Below are 24,460 nucleotides of genomic sequence, written 5' to 3' on the forward strand. Positions count from 1 at the left end.
TGTTGACTTGATAAGACAAGGACGGAGCGCAGTGGGTAATCAAGGGAAAGGCAGAGAGATAGAGTGATAGAACGATAGATAAATAGAAATCACTGGGATTTATTCATGTATTGACACACTAAACCAAAACGGATAAACTTGCCCATCACAATTTAACTGTAATTGCAGGAGACATTTGCTGTCTTTATAGCACATGCTGCCAAATCCTCTTGCAAAATCAGCACGATTCGCCTCAAACTCATTCATTAATCAGCAGTAAACAAAAGGAAATTACCCGGAAACACTCAGCTCAAAGGACTACGAATCATGTGACAGAGATGAGCACTTAAAGGTGGAAAAGACCTGTGAACTACTGAGATACCCACAGAATGTTAACCAGCAATGGTTTCACCTAAAGGAAAAGCTGAACTGTAACTTTTTGTTTCCTTAATATTGTCAATATTTCTGTTTTGAGCTTAAAATTGCCAAACATTACTCCATACTTTACCAATATTTTTGGTCTTGTTTCTTTTGGATTGCCTTGTGTTTTATACTGCAATCCTCTCTTGATTGGGTTTTACTTGGTTAAATAAAGGTTACTCAGACATCACCCTTGGGTTGTCTCTTACTCTTTTTGAGTTTTTCTTACATTTTGCATTGATAAAGTTCATATTAGGAGGCAAACTCTCTCACTGAAGTGTGCTCCTTATACAGTATATCTGTAAGCCTGTTGTAAGCCTGTCTGAAATCACTCATTCTTTTTTTACTTTAATGGCCACTGTTTAAAAACTAGATATTAGTGATGCACAAATATTGGCCCTGATGACTGATATCAGTATGAGCAATTAAGAAAGCAATCAATTATCAATATCGGTAGATTAGAAAGGAGGATATAGAAAAAACATTACATCAAAAATGACCACAAAAAAATAGTGCTGGCCAAATTGTTATTTGGAACCTCAGTAATGGCTCAGAACGACACAATCGGTACACCACTACCAACTATGCTGACTAACTGCTCTGCTGCCATCAGTACCGCGCTTAGAAATGTTGGAAGATTTAAGGGGGGAAAAAGCAATCTGCCACTCACACTCACACCTCTCTCTCTATCTCCGACACAGTCTGTCTCTCTCCAGCACTGGCACAACCTTTCAGCAATCAAATTAGCTACACTCCCTTCCCCAGAATATGTGTCAAAGGAATCAGCAGTTGGGCTATATTTGCTCCCAACTCATAATGTTAACCTTTCTGTGGCATATAGGCCCTAATTTATTATCAGTGCAGCACAGGGTAAAAAGATGAGGCTCGTTGTGTCGACAAGTTGCATCCATGCACGTCGCAGTGCAATGTAATAAACTGTAAGGTGTCCATCTTTCTTGGCTGACCCTCTTCAACCAAATGTCCCCGCCACCGTTAACAATATGTTAATAATAAGGCTGCCTCGTAAAGGTACAAATTCTCAGGCCGGCAAACGTTCCTTATAACAAGGCTGACGCCTGGAGGCTTCTCAGGTGTCAAGTTGAGAGTTCTGAGTTTCCTTTAAGCTGGGATTTTGTTTTCAGGTTCAGAATGACACCTTAGAGGCTTAATGACAATAAGCATGGCAGTTCGTTGTACAGTAAAGTCAGTGAGTGTGTGTTACATTATGAATCTGGGCATTTGTCTTGTTGTTTCTGATGATTACGCTTGGGTACATGAAACTCAAGTTTAACGATTTTTATTACAACACTACTGATTTTTTTTCTTCTGTTTCTATCAGCACATTCCTCTGTGCTGGAAAACCCTGCCGTAAGTCACTAAAGTCACTGCTTTTCATTTAGTGTTTGGCACCTTTCAGTTTTACTGTTGCTAAGACAAACAGAAAGTGTGAAAACCTCACACTTTCTGTAACATTTTAATATCCAAACACAATATAATAACAGTGCCAACTCCCAAATGTTAACGAGCTATAAATTTAAAGTAGCCCGATTTAATTTTTTTCTTTTACACATTTTTCTGAAACTAATTCTCAGCCTCCCATAGTTCAAAAATGGATAAGAACATGGCAGATTTCAATGTGAGCGCTGAGAAGCCGCTGCTGCCTCTTGGCCCAGCCCTACGACTCACCACGCACTGCAAACCAGTGAATGTCAACAAGCAGAAATGAAGAAATATGGAACTTACATACACACACATACAGCACCCCATACAGAGCTAAAGCATGCTGTAATATCCAGCTGTGAGTTCATTATTGAGCTTTGTGGTATCTGTGTCCCCTGTGGTATCACTGTGATATTACTACACAGATTCTAGATGCACAGGAGCTTGCAGGGTGTTTATCATACTTAAGGTATCCCTATCAAATGTAGTATCATTACAGAATTCCTACAGCGCCTTATATAATCCTTACTGAATTATCTGCACTGCCTTTTTTCCAGTTTTTTATAGGTTACACAAATCTTTTCATTATAAGTAACTGCAAGCACACCCCCCCCCCCCAAAAAAAACTGTGTTACACTTAGTGGGTGGGGACAAAACCATCCCCAAACCCACAGAACCAGTAATGTTATACATTATACAAAGTAAAAGGGCCACCAAAACCAAATAAATAAAATCCAGTCCTACTGTGTGAACTTTGAAAGTCAGTTTGTGAGTAAAAGCTACACATGAAGTCAGTGAGAAATCCAAGTTCAAATGGAAAGCAAACCAAGTCTTGTTTCTGCTTTTTCTTTCCTGCTGTTTACTGTGATACTTTATGGCTTTACGCCGAACACATCAGCTGAAGGTCAGAGATTAGCCAGCCTTTTAATTTACCGCTAGCTGCACTCCTTCGGTTTGACCTTTTCTCACTAAAAGGCACCAAGAGCCTGCTCGGAATCAGGCCAGGCTATTAAAAAGCGCTCGAACGGGTAAGTAGGTGACAGGTCAACGCTCAACATCTGGACACCGAAACGCATCCAAAAACAACTGGAGCAGCAACACCCCGACTCCTCCGCTGCCGCTGTGCGTGATGCTTATTCTTCTTCTTCTTCTTCTTTTTAATAAATCGCCAATAAAAGCCGGATTGGGAACCAGAGAGACTCGAGGAAACCCGCGGAGGTTAGAAGATCAGAGGCGAAGAGGGGGATGATAATCTTGCCGTAACATCGGGAAAGGTTGATGTAACCGGATTAAACGGAGCTAATGAAATACACCACAAATGGACGACTGGGGCAGGAGAGGGGATGGTGGGTGGGAGAGATGTATAGACGATGAAATCCAAAATAAAAGAAGAAACGAAGTCAAAGAAGGGAATAGGTTCAAACTGATTTTTATCGGCTCTTCAATAAGATAAGATCTAAATTTTGCCGCTGTCCCAGCAGGAGCGACAACATGCGATCATACGATTTAAAAAAATGTTAATGTAACTATTAATGTAAACAGCGAACCTGAAGCACAGAGCTTTCTCCACCACCACCACATCCAGGAGCGCCGTTTCAACAAGTCTCAAACCCGATTTACAGGCGGACACTAAGGCGTTTGTCCCTGTCGACCCCCCCCCCCCCCCCCCCGCGCCTATAGATTTCCTCCCCCCTAAAAACAAAATTATGCGCACTGACATTTCCCTCAATGCAGCAAAGCGCGCTCCCAAAAGCCGATTTCCAGGGCAGTTGAGGGGGTGGGGGTGGGGGGTGTCATGTTTGAAGGCTGAGGGCGCGCGCCACCCTCCCCTATTAAAAAGCTCATCCGGCGCCGCGCACTCGGGCACGGGCCAACCTATAGCGGGGCAGCCGATTGGCCGAAGAGCAGCTCCATCTGCGCACGTGACTTCTTCTGCTTACAATAAATAAACAGCTATAGAATAATACTTCAAACGACTCCAAATGGCCCCGGAGCGCTCACAGCCCGGTTAAAGAGACTCATAACAGGCAAAGTATCCGCACACACAAGTTTGCAGGTGGAACAGAGGGCCCCACAACACGGCTCAAAGTTGGAGCTGAATCGTTTTTGGATATGTCCGGTGGGAGGCGGGCAGCGCCAGGCAACAGCCGTGCGCAAAGAAAAAAATGACAGCTTCATGGAGACCCTATAGGCTTACTAGTGGACATTAGGCCCTACATACCCGGCACTTTGCTCCTCACACTTCAGCCAAAACGAAAACATACAGTTCCCGGCACCCGCCGGGCGTCCGGACCGCGGCACACACACGCACACACACAATGCCAAGCGAGCTTACCTACACAGTGAATGAGTTTGTGCCTCCAAGAGTCAAGTTCCTGCCGAAAGCCGCGCCTCTCTATCGTGCATTGCTGCCTTTTGCACAGACTCGCCATTTTCTATCGGCCCCTCCCGTGGGCGCGCACATACTGCTGGGTGCTTCCCTGCGCGCACGTCACCGGTGGTTTTTATTCTAGGGCTGGGTGGAGAGCGATATGAGGGGGACGGGGCTGCAGCATCCCCCTTTCTATAGCGCTCATATGTCCCACCCACCAAAAGCGCCCCCTCCCATCCCTCCCAGCATCTCTCTGCGCGAGGGTGTGCTGCTGGCACTGGCCGTTTAATGAAATGTGTGGAGTAGCCCATAGCACATGGCGCCTGCGCTCCAAATTTGCCATAGCTTACAGCGACGTGTGTCAAAGGGTTTCAAAATGCGCATTGTTTCAATCAACAGATGTGAGACACGTACAGCTGCCCCGGTACACGGGGAACGGGGTTATCACGGGTAAGAAGAGAAGTTATTTAGGAAAAAACAAACTTATACAGTATTATTTTTTGAAGGCATCTATAAGCGCATTGGTGGGACGAGACCGTAAGGTGCCTGTAAGGAACTTTCAGGCCATCCAGCGCCAAGTCAAACATTGAGGTTACACATTAAACGTTCATAGGATACAGCTAATTAATTCATTACTATAACTTCTCTTTTAAAGGATAGTATTGCCTTTTGTTAGTCTACTAAGTGGTCTTAAATTAATAAAGGCTCAACCATTAGCCTATTCCTACCCATCTACTGCAACTTGAGCGCATTTTTCATGTTCTCTGTAAGATGGAGCAAAGACTTCAGATCTACTAATGAGTCTAAAAGTTCCCTGGGCCCCAAAAAATGTATCATAATTGTTTCAAGATATAAATATTAATTAATTAATTAATTGACAACTACCAGACTGCAGTAAATTATGCAAAGAACTGTGGGATATTAGAAAGTTACATGTATTAAAATGTTGATATCAGTACTATTTTGAAAATCTGACTAATCTCATTTAAATGAAAGCTTATTTCCCACCAAAACACCCGAGCTCAGAGGCAAAAATGAGTCAAAATATCGCTTTGTTAGCTGCATTTTGGACCGATGCTGTATGACAGGGGAAAAAAACACACAAAATACAAACCATACACATACTGCCAAACACTTGGCCATGCTCAGTCTTTCTTGCTGAATTTGTAAGAGCTGAGTCAATGATCCAAAGTTAATATGATCTTTTTTTTCAAGGCACAATTTGATTTAAGCATTTATGTAATTTTCCACAGGCTCATTACGCTTTCTATCTTGTTGTCCTTATGACAAATGCATTCATTTTTCACTCACATCATTTATTTCTCTAACTTAGACACTTAACGCCTGTCTTCATCTCCAAAACAAAAGCTGATAGAAATAGCAGAAGATTCAAAAATCTTGTCCACCACTTTTTGTGTCACTCTGAAGAAAAAAAGAATGTAATGTATTAATTTATAATGTCAGAAAACCAGTAAGTGGTCAGTGAAGGGAATTAAAAAAATTCACAGTCAGGTTTACTACATTAAATACACGGTATCCTATTAATGCAAATAAGATATACATGTGCACCTTGTTTATGCACAGTTTGAATTAGTCTGTATCTTAACAGGCACTGTGTACTTCATGCTTCTGAGATTAAGGCAAGTCTATTGCCCTGTCTCTCTAACTTGTCTAAATTGTGCAGAAATTGACCAAAATTTCAGAACAAATTTCATCTCACACTTTGTGCAGAATATAAATTGGGCTTTTCCATTTCCCTTCTATAGCCATAACAGCTTCATATACCCAAAACACATGTTTGGCTCTACATTATTTGTCTAGAGTTTGAAGGCTTGATAATTGTATTCTTTATTCTATTAGGCTAATATTGATAAATGATAATCAGTTTCTAATCACACGTGCTTCATTGTTGGCCATGACTAATTAATATTCAATAGCGGGTTAATCCTAGCCCCGGTTTCCCCTCAGGGAATCGAAAATGAGGTTAGCGGAGTTTTGCTTCATTTGGGTCACCTTGATTGTTTTTCTTTTCTTCTTATTATTAGCTTTGAATCTACATCACCTCATTTAGCAAACCCTCGTCACCTAGCGCAGCTGTTTTAAGGCATAAAGAAAACAATAAATCAAGTCCCATAAAACTTGCCAAAACGCGGGTCTAATAACCAAATTGAAACATGAAATGACAGGGTATCATTAAGGAGAACCCCGCTGCCGTTTTATAATCCTACAGAGACGCCGGGCAGCACATAAAAAACCGACAAGGGCAAATGCTTTAACGGAGCAGCACTCCGGCTAATTAAGTCGTTGAACCCGTTGCCCTCGACAAAGATGTCTCCTGCTGAGGGCTGGCCGGAGCAGAAGAGCAACCAATAAAAGGACACGTTGAGTCGAGGTGACACAAAGGTAGCCAATCGTATAGCGGTGCTTTAGAGCGACGCTGAGGCAGCTCTACCAGGAAACAAACAGCTACGAAAAAAAGGCTAAATAGTCGCTATCCTCCTACTGCTCTCTTGTTTTCAGCGATGTAGAGAAAAGAGGCTGAGCTACTCTTAAATAAAACAGGTAAAAATTTTATTTTTTTTGTCTCCAGGCCCGCTCCCCGTGTGAATGCGTGTGTGTTTTGGAGGCTGACAGCGTCATGCCGGCAGGATGAAAGGGATTAGGGCGCCGTTACTGTGGCAACATTAGATGGAGGGATACGCACACCTCCTCCCGCCTGCTGACAGCTGCCTGTTGGCATTGAACAATTAGCCTGTTTTGCTTAATAAACGGACCTTGGGTGTTTTCTCTTTTATGGAGTCGCCCAAATGTTTCTTTGATGCTCCTTTCAGCGGCCGTTTGTCTACATACTCATTTTGAAGCAGCAAAAAGAAAATAGCATGCCACTGAGAACCACAATAAACACAGCCGTGTAGTAGTGTTTGATTAAAATTAGAGTTATAATAATATAGCTACATTAAACACTACCAGTAGACAAATAATACCTCTTATCACAGCAAAGAAATCCAAAAATATAACAGGTATATAACAGGTAACAGAGTATAACAGCTGATATAACCGGTCACTTTTAACAGCAAATTAGCCTATTGTACAACTATAGTCTTGTTCAGGATTTCGGAACTTACATTTACTTTAGATCTCTAAGCGGTAACCATCAGTTAACCCACACAGTGTAAGCAGAGAAGCCACAAAATGTGCAGTGTGAGTTAATGTATCAAACATGTTTAGCAAAAATAACACTTTTGTCATCTCGCATGGAAATCTCATATTTAAGGAAACATCCTGTACCAAGTTGTTTGAGATGAAGACAGTGGACACCTCTTTCCACATGGTGACCACCTGACCCCCAAGTATTTAGAATGTATAGAGAGAAAAACACTTGTGGCATGTATGATCTTGTGAAACCAGTTGCAACCATTGTTTCTTATAAAACCTTAAGGCAGGTAAGTGCAATAAAGATTTTTTGTTGTTATAGATTGAAGAAAAACATGCAGAAACTGTCTGCTTTCAAACAGCTGTGTGTCCCAAAAAGAGAAACATGGTGTAGAAAAGATGGTCTGGTTTACCCCAGCCTCAACTTTAGAAACTATATGAGATATACGTGACATTCAAAGAATGTGAGATTTTAGTAAAACTAATTAACTTCTGTAAATCCTGTAATCAAATTCCAAAGTCTGATGGAAAACATGATGCCAGAATAACAAAGGCTCTTATGGTAGCAGATTAATACGGGAGGGGGGGGGGGGGGGGGGGGGTTGAAATCAGATGTTCATTATTTACATAAGAGTGTAAAGTTAAGGTTTCCACAGATTTTTAGCCAGCAGTGATTGAGCATTGAGCAGGTTTCTAATAGTGAGGGCAGTTGTGCATGTGTAGTTTTCCTGCCTGCATAATCTGAGTTTGATTACCCTGCAGGCTGGCTGCAGTATTCAAATGCTAGCAATTAACCCATGGTAGACTGAGAGGTGGTAGTATTATTTAATAAACTCCCAGCTCAGTGTGTATCAGAATGCCAAAACTACAGTTGCAAAGCTCCTGATAATGTTTCCTTGTGTCATGTGTGGCAGCAGGACCCATGACCCTGATACGAGGATCCTTTACTTACTCCAACGGCGAGGAGTACCACGGGGAATGGAAAGAAGGCAAGACCCACCTGCTCAGTCACCCACCCATCCTCCACCACTGACTACATTTCATGAACAGCACAAGTGTTGTTATAATGTGATTAAGACTGATGCTCAGGCAGGGGAAGAACCAAATAATAATATGATAATGCTCGTAATAATTATATACATAATCTGCAGTAACATATGTGGCGTGCTTGACTTATGCCCTATTCAGAATAACAGACATCTATTCTGACATCTTACCAGCACAGGGACATTTCTTGATTCTACACACTGTACAGTTGTACAGTGATATCGCTACCATCAATTTTAAGAGAGTCCAAAATCAAGGGGACCAATTTTCCCACGTGTGGATATCTTGAAAACATCCCTTGGAAATTGCTAGCTTTTGTTTCTAAGTGAAACACTGCTGTCAGGTAAAGGAGGAACATTACCTTTTTCAATCATTTAATCAATAAAAATATTAACAGATGTTACATGCTTCCGTGGGGAAAGTAAGTACACCTTTAGCCTCAGAAGCTTATCTGGCTCCCTTTAGCAGAAATAACTTCTTGTAGGCGTTTTGCATAATAGTACATCAGTCTCTGACATCAGCTTGCTGAAATATTTGACCATTCCTCAGCGTAAAATTCCTTCAGTTGGAAGATGCTTGAGGCTTTTATTGCATGCACTGCCTGTTTCACCCCCCCCCCCCCCCCCCCCCCCACACACACACACACACACACACACCATTTCGATAGGATCCACAGCATATTTTTCTTACAGCGGAATTTATTTAATTTAGAGCAGTTTTTAAAAAAATGCATTCACACCCTTTTTCTGAATGTCAAAGGAACAGCAGGCTGAAGATGCAAGAAGTTTAAATTACACAGGTTTCACTTGTCTGTCCCTAAGGAGGTTGTTAACATTGCCTGATGCAAATGTTATGCATCTCAATGAATGATAAAGGTATGAATGTAATTATTTTTTTAATGTGAATGATATGCTATTTTCTAAATCAAAATTATGGTAATAACTTAAAATGCATGTGTTATTTGTTAAATCACATTATATTTATATACAATAGCATCAAAAGTACTTCAGTGGGATGTATAGAAACTTTATTTTGTTGGTAGAAAAAACAAAATACCTCCTACACAGAGCCCACTCACACCTGGATGGGGGAAAAGGCACAGTCAGGATCCTGTTTCTTGACTTTTCCAGTGCCTTTAATACCATCCGGCCCTGTATGCTTCAAGAAAAACTGAACAGGATGGAGGTGGACCCCTGCCTGGTGGCTTGGATCTCCGACTACCTCACCGACAGGCCACAGTACGTCAGGCTGAAGGACATCACGTCTGACACAGTGGTCAGCAGCACAGGAGCACCACAGGGAACTGTGCTGTCCCCTCTTCTCTCCACCCTGTACACCTCTGACTTCTGCTACAACTCTGAATTATGCCACATTCAGAAGTTTGCAGACGACACAGCCATCATGGGGTATATCTGGGATGATCAGGAAGAGGAGTACAGAAGTCTGGTGAGGAACTTTGTCGCATGGAGTCACACAAACCACCTGCAACTCAACACCTCAAAGACTAAGGAACTGGTTGTGGACTTCGGGAGGTCTAGAGCAGGTCCACTGCCGGTTCAGATAGAGGGGGAGGAGGTGGAGGTGGTCAACAAGTACAAGTACCTCGGGCTGTGGGTGGACAATAAACTGGACTGGTCATGCAACACAGAGCACCTGTATAAAAAAGCCCAAAGCCGACTGTACTTCCTCAGGAGGCTGAGGTCTTTTAACATCTGCAGGAAGCTCCTGAGGATGTTTTACCAGTCGGTGGTTGCTGGAGTACTTTTCTATGCTGTGGTGTGCTGGGGGAGCAGCACAGCAAAGAAGGACTCATCCAGGCTGGAGAAACTGATCAGGAGGGCTAGCTCTGTGGTCGGCATGAAGCTGGACACTCTGGTGACAGTGGCAGAGAAAAGGACATTAAAGAAACTGATGGACATTATGGACAATGCCAGACATCCTCTGCACACGGCCATTAACAACCAGAAGAGTCTGTTCAGTGACAGGTTGCTTCTCCCAAAGACAAGAACTAACAGACTTAAAAACTCCTTTGTCCCACACGCCATCAGACTGTTTAACTCCTCTCTGGAGGGGAGAGGGAGGGGAAACAGGAGGACAAAGGAGGGGGGAACAACTAAGCTGTAGTGCCTCTTCACCTCACTGTGCAATACCTTTTGTGCAATACTTTTGTAAATAGTCAACGGTGCAATAGACTCAATACTTGAAATGTGCAATTCACTTGTATTTTTATTTTTATTCCTATTTATTCTATTTATCCCCTTTGTATATTTTATTTATATTGTCTCTGTATTTATATATATATATGTGTGTGTGTGTGTGTGTGTGTGTGTGTGTGTGTGTGTGTGTGTGTGTGTGTGTGTATATATATATATATATATATATATATATATATATAATATTCTGTAACTCTGTAACTTCTGTCGGTGCTGTGCTTTTTTGGAAATCGAATTTCCCAGAGGAACCCACCCGAGGGATTAATAAAGTTCTATCTAATCTAATCTAATTAGAATACAAGAACAGAATTCAAAATATAGTAATTCAAGAAAAAAAAGTAAATTATAGAACTAGCGTGTTGAAAAAAAGTAGCACACGACTTAAAAGTGAAAATCTTGTGGTGGTAAGGAAACAGAAAAAACAGAAAGAAAGAAAGAAAATGTGTCTCTAGTTTGATAATCAGTTGGAGCCTCCACTCCAGCATTCATGTGCTTGTAGAAAGGCTGAACAGTGTGACATAATCGAGCACTCCCTCCAGTTCACTTTTTAAACTGTAAAGCACTGCACCATCAAAGAAACCATGACAACCCAACAATAACCAGAGCCTTCAGCAGTTCAGGGTAACTTTCCAACCCCTGTGCCTTACCACTGTGAAGCATTTTACTGTCTAAGTGATGTCCTGTGGAGGCACAGTGCTGCACAAAGGTTTAAGCCTCTTTAGATATTTATAGTCATGATAAAAAGAAAGTACACCCTCTTTCATTTCTAAGATTTTACATATCAGGACATAATGAAAGTCATCTGGTTCTTCGGTGAATGAACTACAAAACATACCATATTTTACTGTGACACCATTTCTGTAAAAAACTAAGCCACAATGCAGAAGCAGTGTATGGAAACCTTAGGTACGCTCCATGATTCAGTAGCTTATAGAACTCCCCTTACCTCCAATAACTTGAGGTAATCATTTTCTGTATAACTTTATGAGGCTGTCACATCATTGTGTGGATTTTGAGTCAATGACTGAAAAGTCGTGTAGCTGCAAAACAAACTCAAATCATCATCTCTCCACCACCATGCTGGTAGGAATGGGGAATGAGTACTGGTTCTTGTAAAGAACCAGTTCAGTTCCTTTGGAATTGTTGGTCTGCTTGCCTATCGATCTCGTTTATCGGTTCCACTTGCACTTGCTCTACAATTAGCTGATTTTAGTTCGTGTGCCAGAGGAGGAAAAAGGTGTTGCAGTCTACACCACCTATATGAACATAATTTTTTATTTTTATTGCACAAAAGTACGAGAGCTTGATGGTAAAGTGAAAACTGCACCCAGAACTGAAAGAAATGCATTATGCTGTTAACACAACTTTGATGGTTTACAAGCATGCTAAGTATCTGCAGTGATATTTCAGCATCTACAAATGTGGCAAGTTTTTAAAAGATGCTTTAAACAACTTACATTATAAACTGTGCAAAGTTTTATCTATAGTTAGTGTTGTTATGTTAAAGGTAAATTAAATCACACCAAATATTCAGTTTTGAATTTTTGTTTAAAAATCTTACAGCACTTTGAACCTTATAGTGTTACCTTCGTAGTTACAGTACTGTATAAGTGTGTTTACATATGAACTGCAGCCCAAAACTTGTACCTGGAATGCTCCAAATACAAAGTCCACATGATTTATAGCCATGTGACAGTAAGCCCAGATAGCTTTCAGGTAAATTCTTAGCCTCTGAGTGGGCATCACATGTCAGGCCTCTCGCACGCCCCTGGTCAAAACAGTATTTTCAGTAGCAAGAACACGATTGAAGTAAGATAAGATAAGATAAAACTTTATTAATCCCTCGGGTGGGTTCCTCTGGGAAATTCGGTTTCCAAAAAAGCACAGCACCGACAGAAGTTACAGAGTTACAGAATATTATATATATATATATACACACATATATAAATACAGAGACATATATAAATAAAATATACAAAGGGGATAAATAGAATAAATAGGAATAAAAATAAAAATACAAGTGAAATTGCACATTTCAAGTATGGAAGTCTATTGCACCGTTGACTATTAACAAAAGTATTGCACAAAAGGTATTGCACAGTGAGTTGAAGAGGCACTACAGCTTAGTTGTTCCCCCCTCCTTTGTCCTCCTGTTTCCCCTCCCTCTCCCCTCCAGAGAGGAGTTAAACAGTCTGATGGCGTGTGGGACAAAGGAGTTTTTAAGTCTGTTAGTTCTTGTCTTTGGGAGAAACAACCTGTCACTGAACAGACTCTTCTGGTTGTTTATGGCCGTGTGCAGAGGATGCCCAGCATTGTCCATAATGTCCAGCAGTTTCTTTAGTGTCCTTTTCTCTGCCACTGTCACCAGAGTGTCCAGCTTCATGCCGACCACAGAGCCAGCCTTCCTGATCAGTTTTTCCAGCCTGCATGAGTCCTTCTTTGCTGTGCTGCTCCCCCAGCACACCACAGCATAGAAAAGTACTCCAGCAACCACTGACTGGTAAAACATCCTCAGGAGCTTCCTGCAGATGTTAAAAGACCTCAGCCTCCTGAGGAAGTACAGTCGGCTTTGGGCTTTTTTATACAGGTGCTCTGTGTTGCATGACCAGTCCAGTTTATTGTCCACCCACAGCCCAAGGTACTTGTACTTGTTGACCACCTCCACCTCCTCCCCCTCTATCTGAACCGGCAGTGGACCTTCTCTGGACCCCAACCAGTTCCTTAGTCTTTGAGGTGTTGAGTTGCAGGTGGTTTGTGTGACTCCATGCGACAAAGTTCCTCACCAGACTTCTGTACTCCTCTTCCTGATCATCCCAGATATACCCCATGATGGCTGTGTCATCTGCAAACTTCTGAATGTGGAATAATTCAGAGTTGTAGCAGAAGTCAGAGGTGTACAGGGTGAAGAGAAGAGGGGACAGCACAGTTCCCTGTGGTGCTCCTGTGCTGCTGACCACAGTGTCAGACGTGATGTCCTTCAGCCTGACGTACTGTGGCCTGTCGGTGAGGTAGTCGGAGATCCAAGCGACCAGGCAGGGGTCCACCTCCATCCTGTTCAGTTTTTCCTGAAGCAGACAGGGCCGGATGGTATTAAAGGCACTGGAAAGTCAAGAAACAGGATCCTGACCGTGCCTTTTCCCCCATCCAGGTGTGAGTGGGCTCTGTGTAGGAGGTACAGGATGGCATCCTCCACTCCGACATCCGCCTTGTATGCGAACTGTAGTGGGTCCTGGGCATGTTGTACCTGTGGTCGGAGGAGGTTGAGGAAGAGTCTTCATAAGATGTGACGTCAGTGCCACCGGTCGGAAGTCATTCAGCTCATTGGGCCGGTTCCTTTTGGGGAAGTGAACCATCTCATGCTGTGTGCTATATGGGAAAAAGAACAAAGTAGACAATATCCAACCCCCGATTGTTCTGAAACTGCTTCAAGTTCAGGTGTCATAATTGTTTATGCCTTTCCTCACATATTTGAGTTTAGTCATACCTAGGCCCCATGAGTATCTTATTTAAAGAAAAACTCCCTTTCCAGGCTTGTATCCTAAATAAGACTCTGATCTGGGCTATCACCCTAGCTGTCCATCTAAAAAGTTCCCAGTGTGACATAAAAACAGAATGGTAAATGGCCTGTATTTGTATTTACTTAGTCCCTAAGGACCCCAAAGCACTTTACACTACATTCAGTCATCCACCCATTCACACACTGGTGACAGCAAGCTACGTTGTAGCCACAGCTGCCCTGAGGCGCACTGACAGAGCCGATTACCGGCGCCACCGGGCCCTCTGACCACCACCAGTAGGCAACGGGTGAAGTGTCTTGCCCAAGGACACAACGACCAAGACTGTTGGAGCCGGGGCTCGAATCGGCAACCTTCCGATTACAAGATGAGCTGCTAACTCTTGAGCCACGATCGCCCCGCTAGAATGGGTACTACTACCTTACAGTCATTACAGTAATGGATGAACAAATGAAACGTGTAGCTACAGAGCAGGTGTTCATTGAGTTTGGGTGTTCAATAAGCTCATAAATGCATTAATCTCCTATACTCCTTCTGGATTTCCTGCATTGCATTTTATCGTCTCACTGGCTTCTTAAACAACACCCCACCGCCACCACCACAGCCCCATGTGCTGTTCTAATGCATTGTTGTTTTCAGTTTGAATCCCCCCCTGAGAATACCTATTAGCTTAAATGGATAATAGGGATGTCAGTAAAATATGATAAAAGAAAGTTAACTCCAGCAGCTTTTAATTAATGTGGGATTTCATGTCAGAATGGAGAGTCTGGAAAGAAGTGGGTGTACTGTAAGTGAGTCACAACAGCAAAAGTACTTTTGAAATGAACCTGCACTCTCACCCAAACAGATTGTATCTAATAGGGGAAAAACACAGAAAAAGGTGTCAAGCTAAAGTCAGTAAGTAATCTACACACATATGCACATATGGACCATCTGGTGCCAGTGAGCCTGCAGAGACAGGATATCACACTACCTAAACCAGCACTTGTACTATAACAAAAACAGTCAGACAACCTTTAGGGCAAGGTTAAACAAAGAACAAAAGTTTGGCACTGAAGTGTGCATGAGGCTGCGGGAGGAAACATATGTTCTCCGTATGATTAGCAATAAACTGTTAAACTGGTTTTGGCTGTGATGCACTGATATGCTCGGGTTTTAGTAAACAGCAGGGGTGGATTAAAAAAATTTTTTTAGCTCAGACATTTCAAAGTGAGAAAAAATTAGTTCACTAATAGACGGAGTGCTGCGTTGGCAAGAACTGCTCGGATTTCTTCCAGACATTTTATTTACATGTATATCTAAGTATATATTCAATATGAATCTTCAAAAAGAGGGCAGCAGCAGCTGATTCTGTAAAAAAAACCAAAAAAGTTCTACTCCTTTGGAGCAGGGACCTCGTATGTGTTATATACGGTTTGGGGTTTGTTACCAAAATAAGTTAATGTATTACACATTATTTTTCCTTTCTTTGAAGAAATGTCCCTATCCTAGTGAATAACACATCAATGAGATCTTCCTTTTAATGTTTAAGTACAAACACAAAGTTGAAAGCAAAGCTGAAAACCAGCCCAAAAGAGCACTCCGCAGCGATCAGCATAGAGATCGCTGTTTCTACTGTGGAAACAGGTTTGTAGGATTACAATTCTACAAGCCAGCTCTGCTTTGGTTACCTGTTGAAAATCAGGCTCTGGCTCCTTGGCCGGTGTCAGCATCCACTCAGCTTTAAAATCACTGGTTTGGCACACAGTCTATGCAACTGACCTGTTATTAGCAGCTGTCCTGGGCGCAGTTTGCTGTTTATTATCACATTTCATTTGTCTTTTCATGTAACACAAATTCAGGTGTCCATTTTTGAGATTATATACATTGTAGATGAATTTTCCTTCTTCCACCGCAGAAACTAAATTTAGTTGATTGTAGCGCCAGCATGCAGGAAAAAAAAGGCATGTGTTATGACTTTTTTTCTATTTGCCTAATGTGCAGATAATTGAAGAACCATTATAATGCAAGTAGTAATGTAATTACTGAATTTAGTATAGCAATATGTTACATTACTGCATTATAGAAAGTTGCATCCATAATTAATGTGTGAGCCCAAAGCTCAGGCTCCAGACAACTCAAAACACTACAATTTCAGACATTTTTTTTCTACTATTTAATATATATGATGTCACAGAGAGGATATTCCTAATATGGTCAACTCAGCTAAAACTGTAAGCACAGGAGGGCCATCTAGCTGCTGTTGAAACTTTCTATCTGTGAGTGCCAGCCAATGCGAATAAAGTTGTCTAAATGGGAGGAGCTAAAACAGTTTAGATAAATAGACAGTGAATGAAATGTAGGGCTGCACCAAGGCCCAGTATAGGATAAATAAGGATTATCTGAGCTGTAAATCCTGAAAATCTACTCTACTGGAAGGCAAGAATTGAAAAAATATTTAATTTTTGCCCAAGCTAGTTTGTTCTTCTTAGAACTTCTCGAGTGTTAAATCACTTCAGTTTCTGGTCACTTTTAAAAATATAGTTAATATTAAAGTTAATATTTACAACACAGATTGTGATGAAAATCATGTAGTCATGGTCACAAGGTCCACATTCTTTTTTAGCTTCAGATTCAAAAACATATTGCAAAATATAAGAGGAATGGTCACCCTTGACCTTTCGACCCCTTATCTGTAGTAAAATATTACCTTGCACCTTGTTTTTATTGATATTTCTACTATACCCAAAGCATCTCGTTCTTATCTTCAGCATAAGCCAGATGAAGATAGTACCTTTACCAATGTTACATAAACAGACTTCATATACACTTTGCGCATTCTATTTATTTTAACTCGAAAATTTCTATTAACCCTGCTGAATTGATGCAATAGGATGCAATTGGGTTTTGATCGCCGTGTTGTCATAAACACAGACTGATGCACGTTGCGCATCCTGTCTCTGCGTCCATGCATGCAAAGTCACTGTTTGCACACAAACATGTAGGCGTGTGTCAGACAGAGGTCTACGGTGTCACATGAATAATTCAGCGGTGCGCTGGTTGAACATAGGCCCGGGAGCTATCAGGTTACAGGAAGTAGGTTGGGTGCATCCACAACACAACAGCCAAGGCACAGCCAGAAGCCATTTACTACTGTACTTTGACCATGTGGTCATTTAACATCTATGCATTACCGCTATTGATTGACATAAAAGCCGGACAAATTCAGCTAAACCGTAATTAGCTGGAGACCATGACCCAACATAAGATTGGAGAAAGGCGTTACAAAGAAGCTGAACAGCAGATTAGAGTCTGGAGGGATCAAATTGGAGGAGACAGAGGAAATTACTGTCCCTTGCCGCAGCTGATAATCTGTACCTTCATTTAAAAAGAAAGAAAGAAAAGAAACCTTCATAGTGGTCAGCAAAACACTGACACTGCTACCACTCAATTTCATTCTATAACACAGCTGTTGAAATTCTTGGTGGGAGATGCTGCTGTTGGCACACCGCAGCCTCTTTGACACCTAACAGATTGTTATATTTCAGCGGCTAGTCTGTGAAATTTCTGCCTCAGGGTCTCACTCGCTTGTCAAGGTTCATGGAGGCTGAAGAGTTGGATTTAAACTACTGCTGGCCGTCTTCTGTATTCATACTGTTTGCTTTATGATCTCCAGCTAATACACGCACACACACACCAACATATATATATGGATTCTGGATCTTTCTGGATGTTTTTGAAAATCGAATGCAGAGCTCCAGATTTAGTTTCATCCAAATCTCCCATGAAAACCCTGCTAAGATTAGGCAGAGAGCAGCACTTTAAGCAGGCCTGACAGATGGACTGCCCAATTTACCCATGAGCTGTGAATAAGGGACAACACTCACTAGCCCCACCCCTGCCAACAGTTCGTTTCCCCTTCAATATATGAAGCCCCCAATCTTCCACTCTTCTCTCCACTCCACCAGTTTCTTACCACTTGAGCTCCCATTAAATCCTCTTCCTCTGCCATGAGCATACCGGGACCTCCTCTGCCCGTGTCCAACTGTGCCTCGCATCCAGTTATTCTGCTAATTCCCACTGTGCTTGCTAATAGAGGTTGGCAGGGAGAAATGCTCACTCCTTTTCCCTCCATTTCTTCATCGACTGCCATCCTCCTGATGCTGGAAATTAGTCTGAGAATTAGAGGGAAAATTGGGTCTCACCTCTCAGGGAACATTTTAAGAGGTGAAAAATGAAAGCTAGCAGCTCACCTTTTTGTCTGCTCGCACCAATTATGAATCTCCCAATCTGCTAACTCCAAAATCTAATTAAAGTATAATAACACATCTGCCATCTCTCTCGCGCTCTCTCTCTTTTCTTCACTCAGTGACTTCTACTGAAAACTATACAGGTACCAGTCAGGTTTTGAGTCCTCAGTGTTGCATAGTGCAAAGGGTCTGAATGCTTTTAATACATATTTTTGTTTTGTGCAAGATAATTCAGACCAAGTGCATAAATACTTAAAGAAAACAGTGAATATAAAGCAGCGACTGTGCCAAAAAATCAGAGGAGTTTCATGTTGTTCTATAAACAGTTTTAAAACAGTAGTTGTGAACAAATGCAGTACTATTTGCTGAGATGCTGCCTCAGCATTTTAATTTAGGAAAAAAAATGAACTACATTTTTGTTGTTGCATTTATTTAAACAAATTGGATACATAGTGTTTTGATTAGTGTATAGACATGACAGTTCTATCAATCTAATTTCTTTCATTAACTTTTGGATTTAAAGTAAATGCCATAGATCTAAAAGATGGGCACAGCCACTATGAGATTACCATTTGGTTTCTGCACTCTCTTTTCAAGGTTCAGTGCATTCCGGGCATTTTTTTGCTTTTTTTTCTTTGAGAAGTGACCATATTTGGATGAGATTAACTATGTGCAACAAGGCAATGATGTTTAACCTTCCAAAATCTTCCTCTTTTTACACACAGCAGAGAAAATCAGTAAATGGTAAATGGCCTGTATTTGTATAGCGCTTTACTAGTCCCTAAGGACCCCAAAGTGCTTTACACATCCAGTCATCCACCCATTGGTGATGGCAAGCTACATTGTAGCCACAGCCACCCTGGGGCGCACTGACAGAGGCGAGGCTGCTGAACACTGGCGCCACCGGGCCCTCTGACCACCACCAGTAGGCAACGGGTAAAGTGTCTTGCCCAAGGACACAACGACCGAGACTGTCGGAGCCGGGGCTCGAACCGGCAACCTTCCGATTCCAAGACGAACTCCCAACTCTTGAGCCACGATCACCACAAAATGTTTTTGCATTTTATTAAAGAAATTTGAAGCAGGTGTAAATGTAAAAATCTTATATAAATCTTATATTTAAAATTGATACATAAGGATATGCATAAAACCATATTACATTAGGGCAGCAACTTTTGAAGTTTGATATGGATTTTTTGCAACAATATTTGAACAATATTTGAACAGACAAACACAACACTGAGAAATTCTAGCTACAGGTATCAGAACAGCATCCATGTGCCAGGTCATGAGGTCCCCCATTTCCCATCACCGCTTATTTTCATTCAAGAAGAGATTATTGTGGAATGTGTGATAGAAAATGTTAAATATCTATGTCTACTCATTTGAAAATATGAAATTTAATTTAGGTCTTTCTTTAGAGGAAACAAAACATTCGTCTTGACCTGGGTCTTCATGTGCAGAAGTCAAACCAGTGTTTTACAAATGAACCAATATCCTGTTAAGGCCACTATGTTTAACAGCCAGAACTGTGAAGATATGAGTGAAACTATGCTGTTTTTGTTCCACGGTGGAAGTTCATGGTCATGCTTTTCCTTTAATCCTGTCTGTCATGGTTCCACTTATTCATTTCTTTAGTTAAAGAAATGTCATCTTCTCTCATTTATAAGAGAGAATACAGGATGATATAAACACACGCGATACAATCATCTCATGTAGGTGGTATGAGCCCTTAATTGTCCTGTTTTCAGGGATAAAAGGACCTTTCAATATCTGTGTCTGTGACCTCTTAGTAACATCCTTTCACACTGATTTTGTTTTCTATCCTTGAGGAAGGAAGCATGGCCTGAAGGTTTGTGTGCCATTTCATACATTGTAGCATTCATTCATAAACAAATTGGAAGCTCTTAGAAGACCAACAAACTCACTCATTTATGAAAAAGCTTTCAGTTTTCCATTCTGTTTTAATTCATAGACGCTTAGTTAAGCCTTCCTAAATGCATTTTAGTTGTGAGGTTGGAAGAGGGCATCCATGAGCCCTGTTTGGTTCTTTTTTAACAAAGCTAATACCATAGCTCATGACCATGAGCCTCCTGGTGGTGCAAAGAGTTAATCCCGAGAGAGTCTTGTTAGTATATTTAACTTCAAGTAGGAGATGTAAGGGGCGAAATGTGTGCAAAAGTGTGTAGTAATCAGTGGGCATTTCAAATACTTCTAGCTGTTTTTTGGGGTTTTTTTGTTTGGGGTTTTTTTGTGTGGTTTATGTGATTTTGTAAAAAAAAAAACTAAAAAAAACCCTCTCTGCTCGTGTCTTAGATTTTTATTTTGCTGGAAGTGATTGGTGAGGTGATTTTTATCCTCTTGCAGGTCTTCGTCATGGCCTGGGTCAGTTGACCTTCAGCGATGGGACGTGCTACACTGGACAGTTTGAAAATGGCCTCTTCAATGGTTGTGGGGTGCTGGTCTTTGCTGACGGCTCCAGGTTTGTCAGTCACTTTTTGCACACTCTGGTTGTTAAACCTTGAAACTCTGCACCTGAAAATTTAAAACCTGCAAATAAGTATGTCGTACAGAAGATACAACCCCAGCCTCCTCCTGAATGAAACCTGTCTGATTTGTTCCTTCATTACTTCTGTCATGTAAATAATGTACATAATGCTTGTGCTGGTTTTCAGCTTTATTTCCATACGAAATAATCAATGTGAGAAATTTATACAACAGTAGAAGAGTACAACAGTATCTCAACAGTCTAACTTTGGTGGTACATGTGACTGAAAAAGCTTCTGCACAGAGCTGAAAGAAGGATAGATTTTGTTTCTTTCTCTGCTTCTGTTGATTAAAAATATCCAATCATAAAGACATCGAGAACAATGCAGCTAAATGAAGCATGATGAGCACTGCTGTGAGGAAAGGACTGTCACACACAAAAGCTGAGGTGAAAAATCAATGAGAAGATATTCTAGTGCAGACCTACTCTGTACTATGTTACCTCTCCATGGAAATTCTAAGAGGCAACACGAATAACATGACATAGAGGAGCTGGGGTGGCGGCTGTCTGCAGATATATATATATCTATATATATATATATATATATATATATATATATATATATATATATATATATATATATATATATATATATACATATATATATATGTTATGTCATGTTATTCGTGTTGCCTCTTAGAATTTCCATGGAGAGGTCCAAATAGAGCAATACTGAATAATATAAATTATTGCAGATTGAATAACAATTCATCTAAAATTAGAGTATGTAAGGAGGTGTTTTTTTATTAATAAGGATCTGTTGACTGTTTGCAAATTATCCTTCACATACCTTTTATCACCAACACAAATTGTAAAATTCAGACACTAAAATTAACGGCAGGAAGGTGGCTGAAGGGGTCAGTCTTTTTTGTGTCCTTACATACAATGAATAAGTCAATGCACAATTTGAATATTTAGTTTCCCAGTCTCGAAAAAAAGAGAAATAAGCAGAGAAAAAAAATACAAAGCAGATTGTAGCACAATGAGCTGTGCAGTTGAAAAAGAAAAACCAGAAAGAAAAAAGTTTTTAACCTCAGAATACTTTGAGTGCTTTCATGGCCTCAATATGTTGAGTATTTTATTGTTGGCTGCTTCCTTTTATTTATTCCTCATACATGAATTTTATCTGTATCTCTCTGTTGGCTTTGTCACCCAAGATATTTATAAAAAAAGATGTCAGCCCAATAAAGATTCAGTTAATTCAAGAGAAGGTGAAGTGTTCAAGTAGAGCACGGCATAGGATAAAGAAGCAACGTATTGCCTGTTCAATGCCATCTGTTGTATTTTTGTTTGCACAAAAAACAACTGATTAATCCTTCAAAGTCCTTTGGAAACACTAAAACATGTATTTCAGGCTAAGTGAATAATATTTAAAGGTTACATGAATAATAAAGAGAACATATATCTTTTCAGTTACTGCCTGTCGAGTTCTGAGAAGCCTTTTAGTTTAGATGAACTTTGTACTCAGCTTGAATTCACAGAAGTTACAATAAGTTTAATTAGAAGCCCAGTGTTGTTTGAAAAAGGAGCAAATCTCCTGTTGCACTGCCGGTGTTTTGCGCACTACGTTGCAATTACTTTAAAGAAACAATGCAGAGGAAAAACGCTCAAGAGACTGTTAGAGACGGATTTCACATGCAGCTTTTTATTGTCATCCCTCTTATCCTGTTGATTTTTTTAACCCTACTTTGCTCTCTTGCAGTTCAGCCTTTTGTTAATTTGTGCCTGTTTGACACTGAAGTAATTGTGTTCATGCTGTGTGTTAAAAAGGCTGACACTCTACACTTAGATTCATGCTAAGCTTATTGTACAGCAGTGACTACAATACGCCATGGATCTGATTCTGGCTCCTTCACTGAAATACTGTCTGGTTTAGTTAAACAGGGTGGGTTAGTAGTAATAGACTATATGTCGTAAAAAGGTTTGCAATCAGTTTTTAAAAAAAGATGAAAAATATCTGACATCTAACATAAAAACTATATTGTTTTCAAGGTTATTAGTTCCCTTTATCGTCCCCCTCCTGTCTACTTACTATTTTGTCTTTTAGTATCTTCCATGTCAAGTCTGTCGTGTCTCCATTTTAGTTTATGTTTTGTCTGTGTCAAGCTCATGTGGCTTAGTCTCTCAGTGTTTGTGCTTCCTCGTTTCCTTTGATAATCCCGTGTCTCCTGTGCTTCATGTTCAGCATTGCCTTCCCTGTCCTGTTATGCCTGATTTTTCCCTGCTGTGTTTCCCAGCTGTTTCCACTCCCTCATCACCTTTCTGTGTGTATTTCCCAGTTTCTTGTACCTCCTATTGTCATTCCAGGATTAGTTCATGTAATTCGATGTTTTTAGTTTTTTTTTTTTTTCATGTTTAGCTTTTATGGTGGTGGATTATTAGCTCAATAAATGAATCACCTTTTATTAAGATTAATCTGTCTCATTTGGGTCCTCCACATCACACTTCGCATGGTCTGTTTATGAGGCTAAAAAACAAAAAACTTAATTTATTGAGTCCCCGATGCTCCGTGAGTGGTTTGTCGCAAGCTGGGCGACGTATTAGCCAAAGTCCTAGCAGCATTCGCGACTAACGTAAGCTTTGTGTCAATGTGATATTTTAACCTGGAAGTGCCTCAGGGAAAACAAAATTCCTTCTTGCACAATGTGCGTAATACTTTATGTGGGTCGACTGTTCCATCTTGTTACTTTTTTAATACTCAAATTTCCCATCGAGAGGGCAAATGTGCCTTTATCATCTTCCATATTGGTTCATTGGTTCTGGTCACTACCAGATCAACTGCCCATTTGCACATGTGCGAAGGCAACTTTACTTGGACAAACTGCCCGAAATGCGTTGACAGAAACTTTTCGGGGATTCTGAGTCATTCTACACTCCAGATGCGTTAATTGTATTAAAAATTTTAATTGTGCTGACCTTGATGTTGGATTAATTTGCGTTAACGCGTTAATTTCGACAGCACTAATATATATATTTTCACATTTTGGTGGTTGTGTCTGTGTTATGGTATAATTTGTCATTGAAATCAGTTCATTTCTATTTATATAGCGCCAAATGACAACAGCAGCTGCCTCGGGGTGTCGTATATTCAACCATTAATTTTGAAGTCTTTCACATGTCTTCAGATTACATTATGTAGCAACTGCATTTGGCTTGTTCGTGTTAGTTCTATTTCCCATAGAGAGAAATGAGTGTGTAGATTACTGTACATTATTGAATTTACTTCAATCTATAGGGAAAAATAAACTAGCTTTCTTTTTAGCTGTACTTTCTGCTCTTGCTAGCTAGCTGTGTAACAAGGAGATAAACAGAGACAAAAGCAAAAGTCTTGATTTATCTTTGTATTTATTTATTTATTTTTTCATAACAGCAAATGGCAAAGAGAAATGAAGTAACAAGCTGCCTATTGGAAAAAGGTTACTGCATGAATAACTGATTACCTGAAATGTAAAACTAATCCTTTATGTTACATATTATAGTTTTTTATTTTTTAAAAAGTATTTAATGCTGTCTCCTTATCCCTAATCACTTTCCAATGCCTTACG

General features: G+C 40.6%; 2 protein-coding genes across 3 annotated transcripts in view; one reads left to right on the forward strand and one right to left on the reverse strand.

Annotated features, from left to right (window-relative positions):
* The window catches only part of lcor (ligand dependent nuclear receptor corepressor), a 74,615-nt gene extending 70,246 nt beyond the window's left edge, over positions 1 to 4,369 (reverse strand). Inside the window, exon 1 of the mRNA XM_080880071.1 lies at positions 4,175 to 4,369. Coding sequence (XP_080736197.1) covers positions 4,175 to 4,271 — 97 coding nt within the window. The 5' untranslated portion in view covers positions 4,272 to 4,369. The remainder of the gene's footprint in view (positions 1 to 4,174) is intronic.
* Positions 4,370 to 6,641: 2,272 nt separating this feature from the next.
* LOC308395175 (MORN repeat-containing protein 4-like) overlaps positions 6,642 to 24,460 on the forward strand; it is a 28,363-nt gene continuing 10,544 nt past the window's right edge. Inside the window, exons 1-3 of one of the 2 annotated variants that reach the window (XM_080879889.1) lie at positions 6,642 to 6,772; positions 8,278 to 8,352; positions 20,735 to 20,849. In XM_080879889.1, coding sequence (XP_080736015.1) covers positions 8,286 to 8,352; positions 20,735 to 20,849 — 182 coding nt within the window. In that variant the 5' untranslated portion in view covers positions 6,642 to 6,772; positions 8,278 to 8,285. The remainder of the gene's footprint in view (positions 6,773 to 8,277; positions 8,353 to 20,734; positions 20,850 to 24,460) is intronic. The other variant, XM_080879890.1, reaches the window with a different exon arrangement.

This window comes from Rhamphochromis sp. 'chilingali', assembly GCF_963969265.1.
Source record: "Rhamphochromis sp. 'chilingali' genome assembly, chromosome: 4".
NCBI lineage: Eukaryota > Metazoa > Chordata > Actinopteri > Cichliformes > Cichlidae > Rhamphochromis > Rhamphochromis sp. 'chilingali'.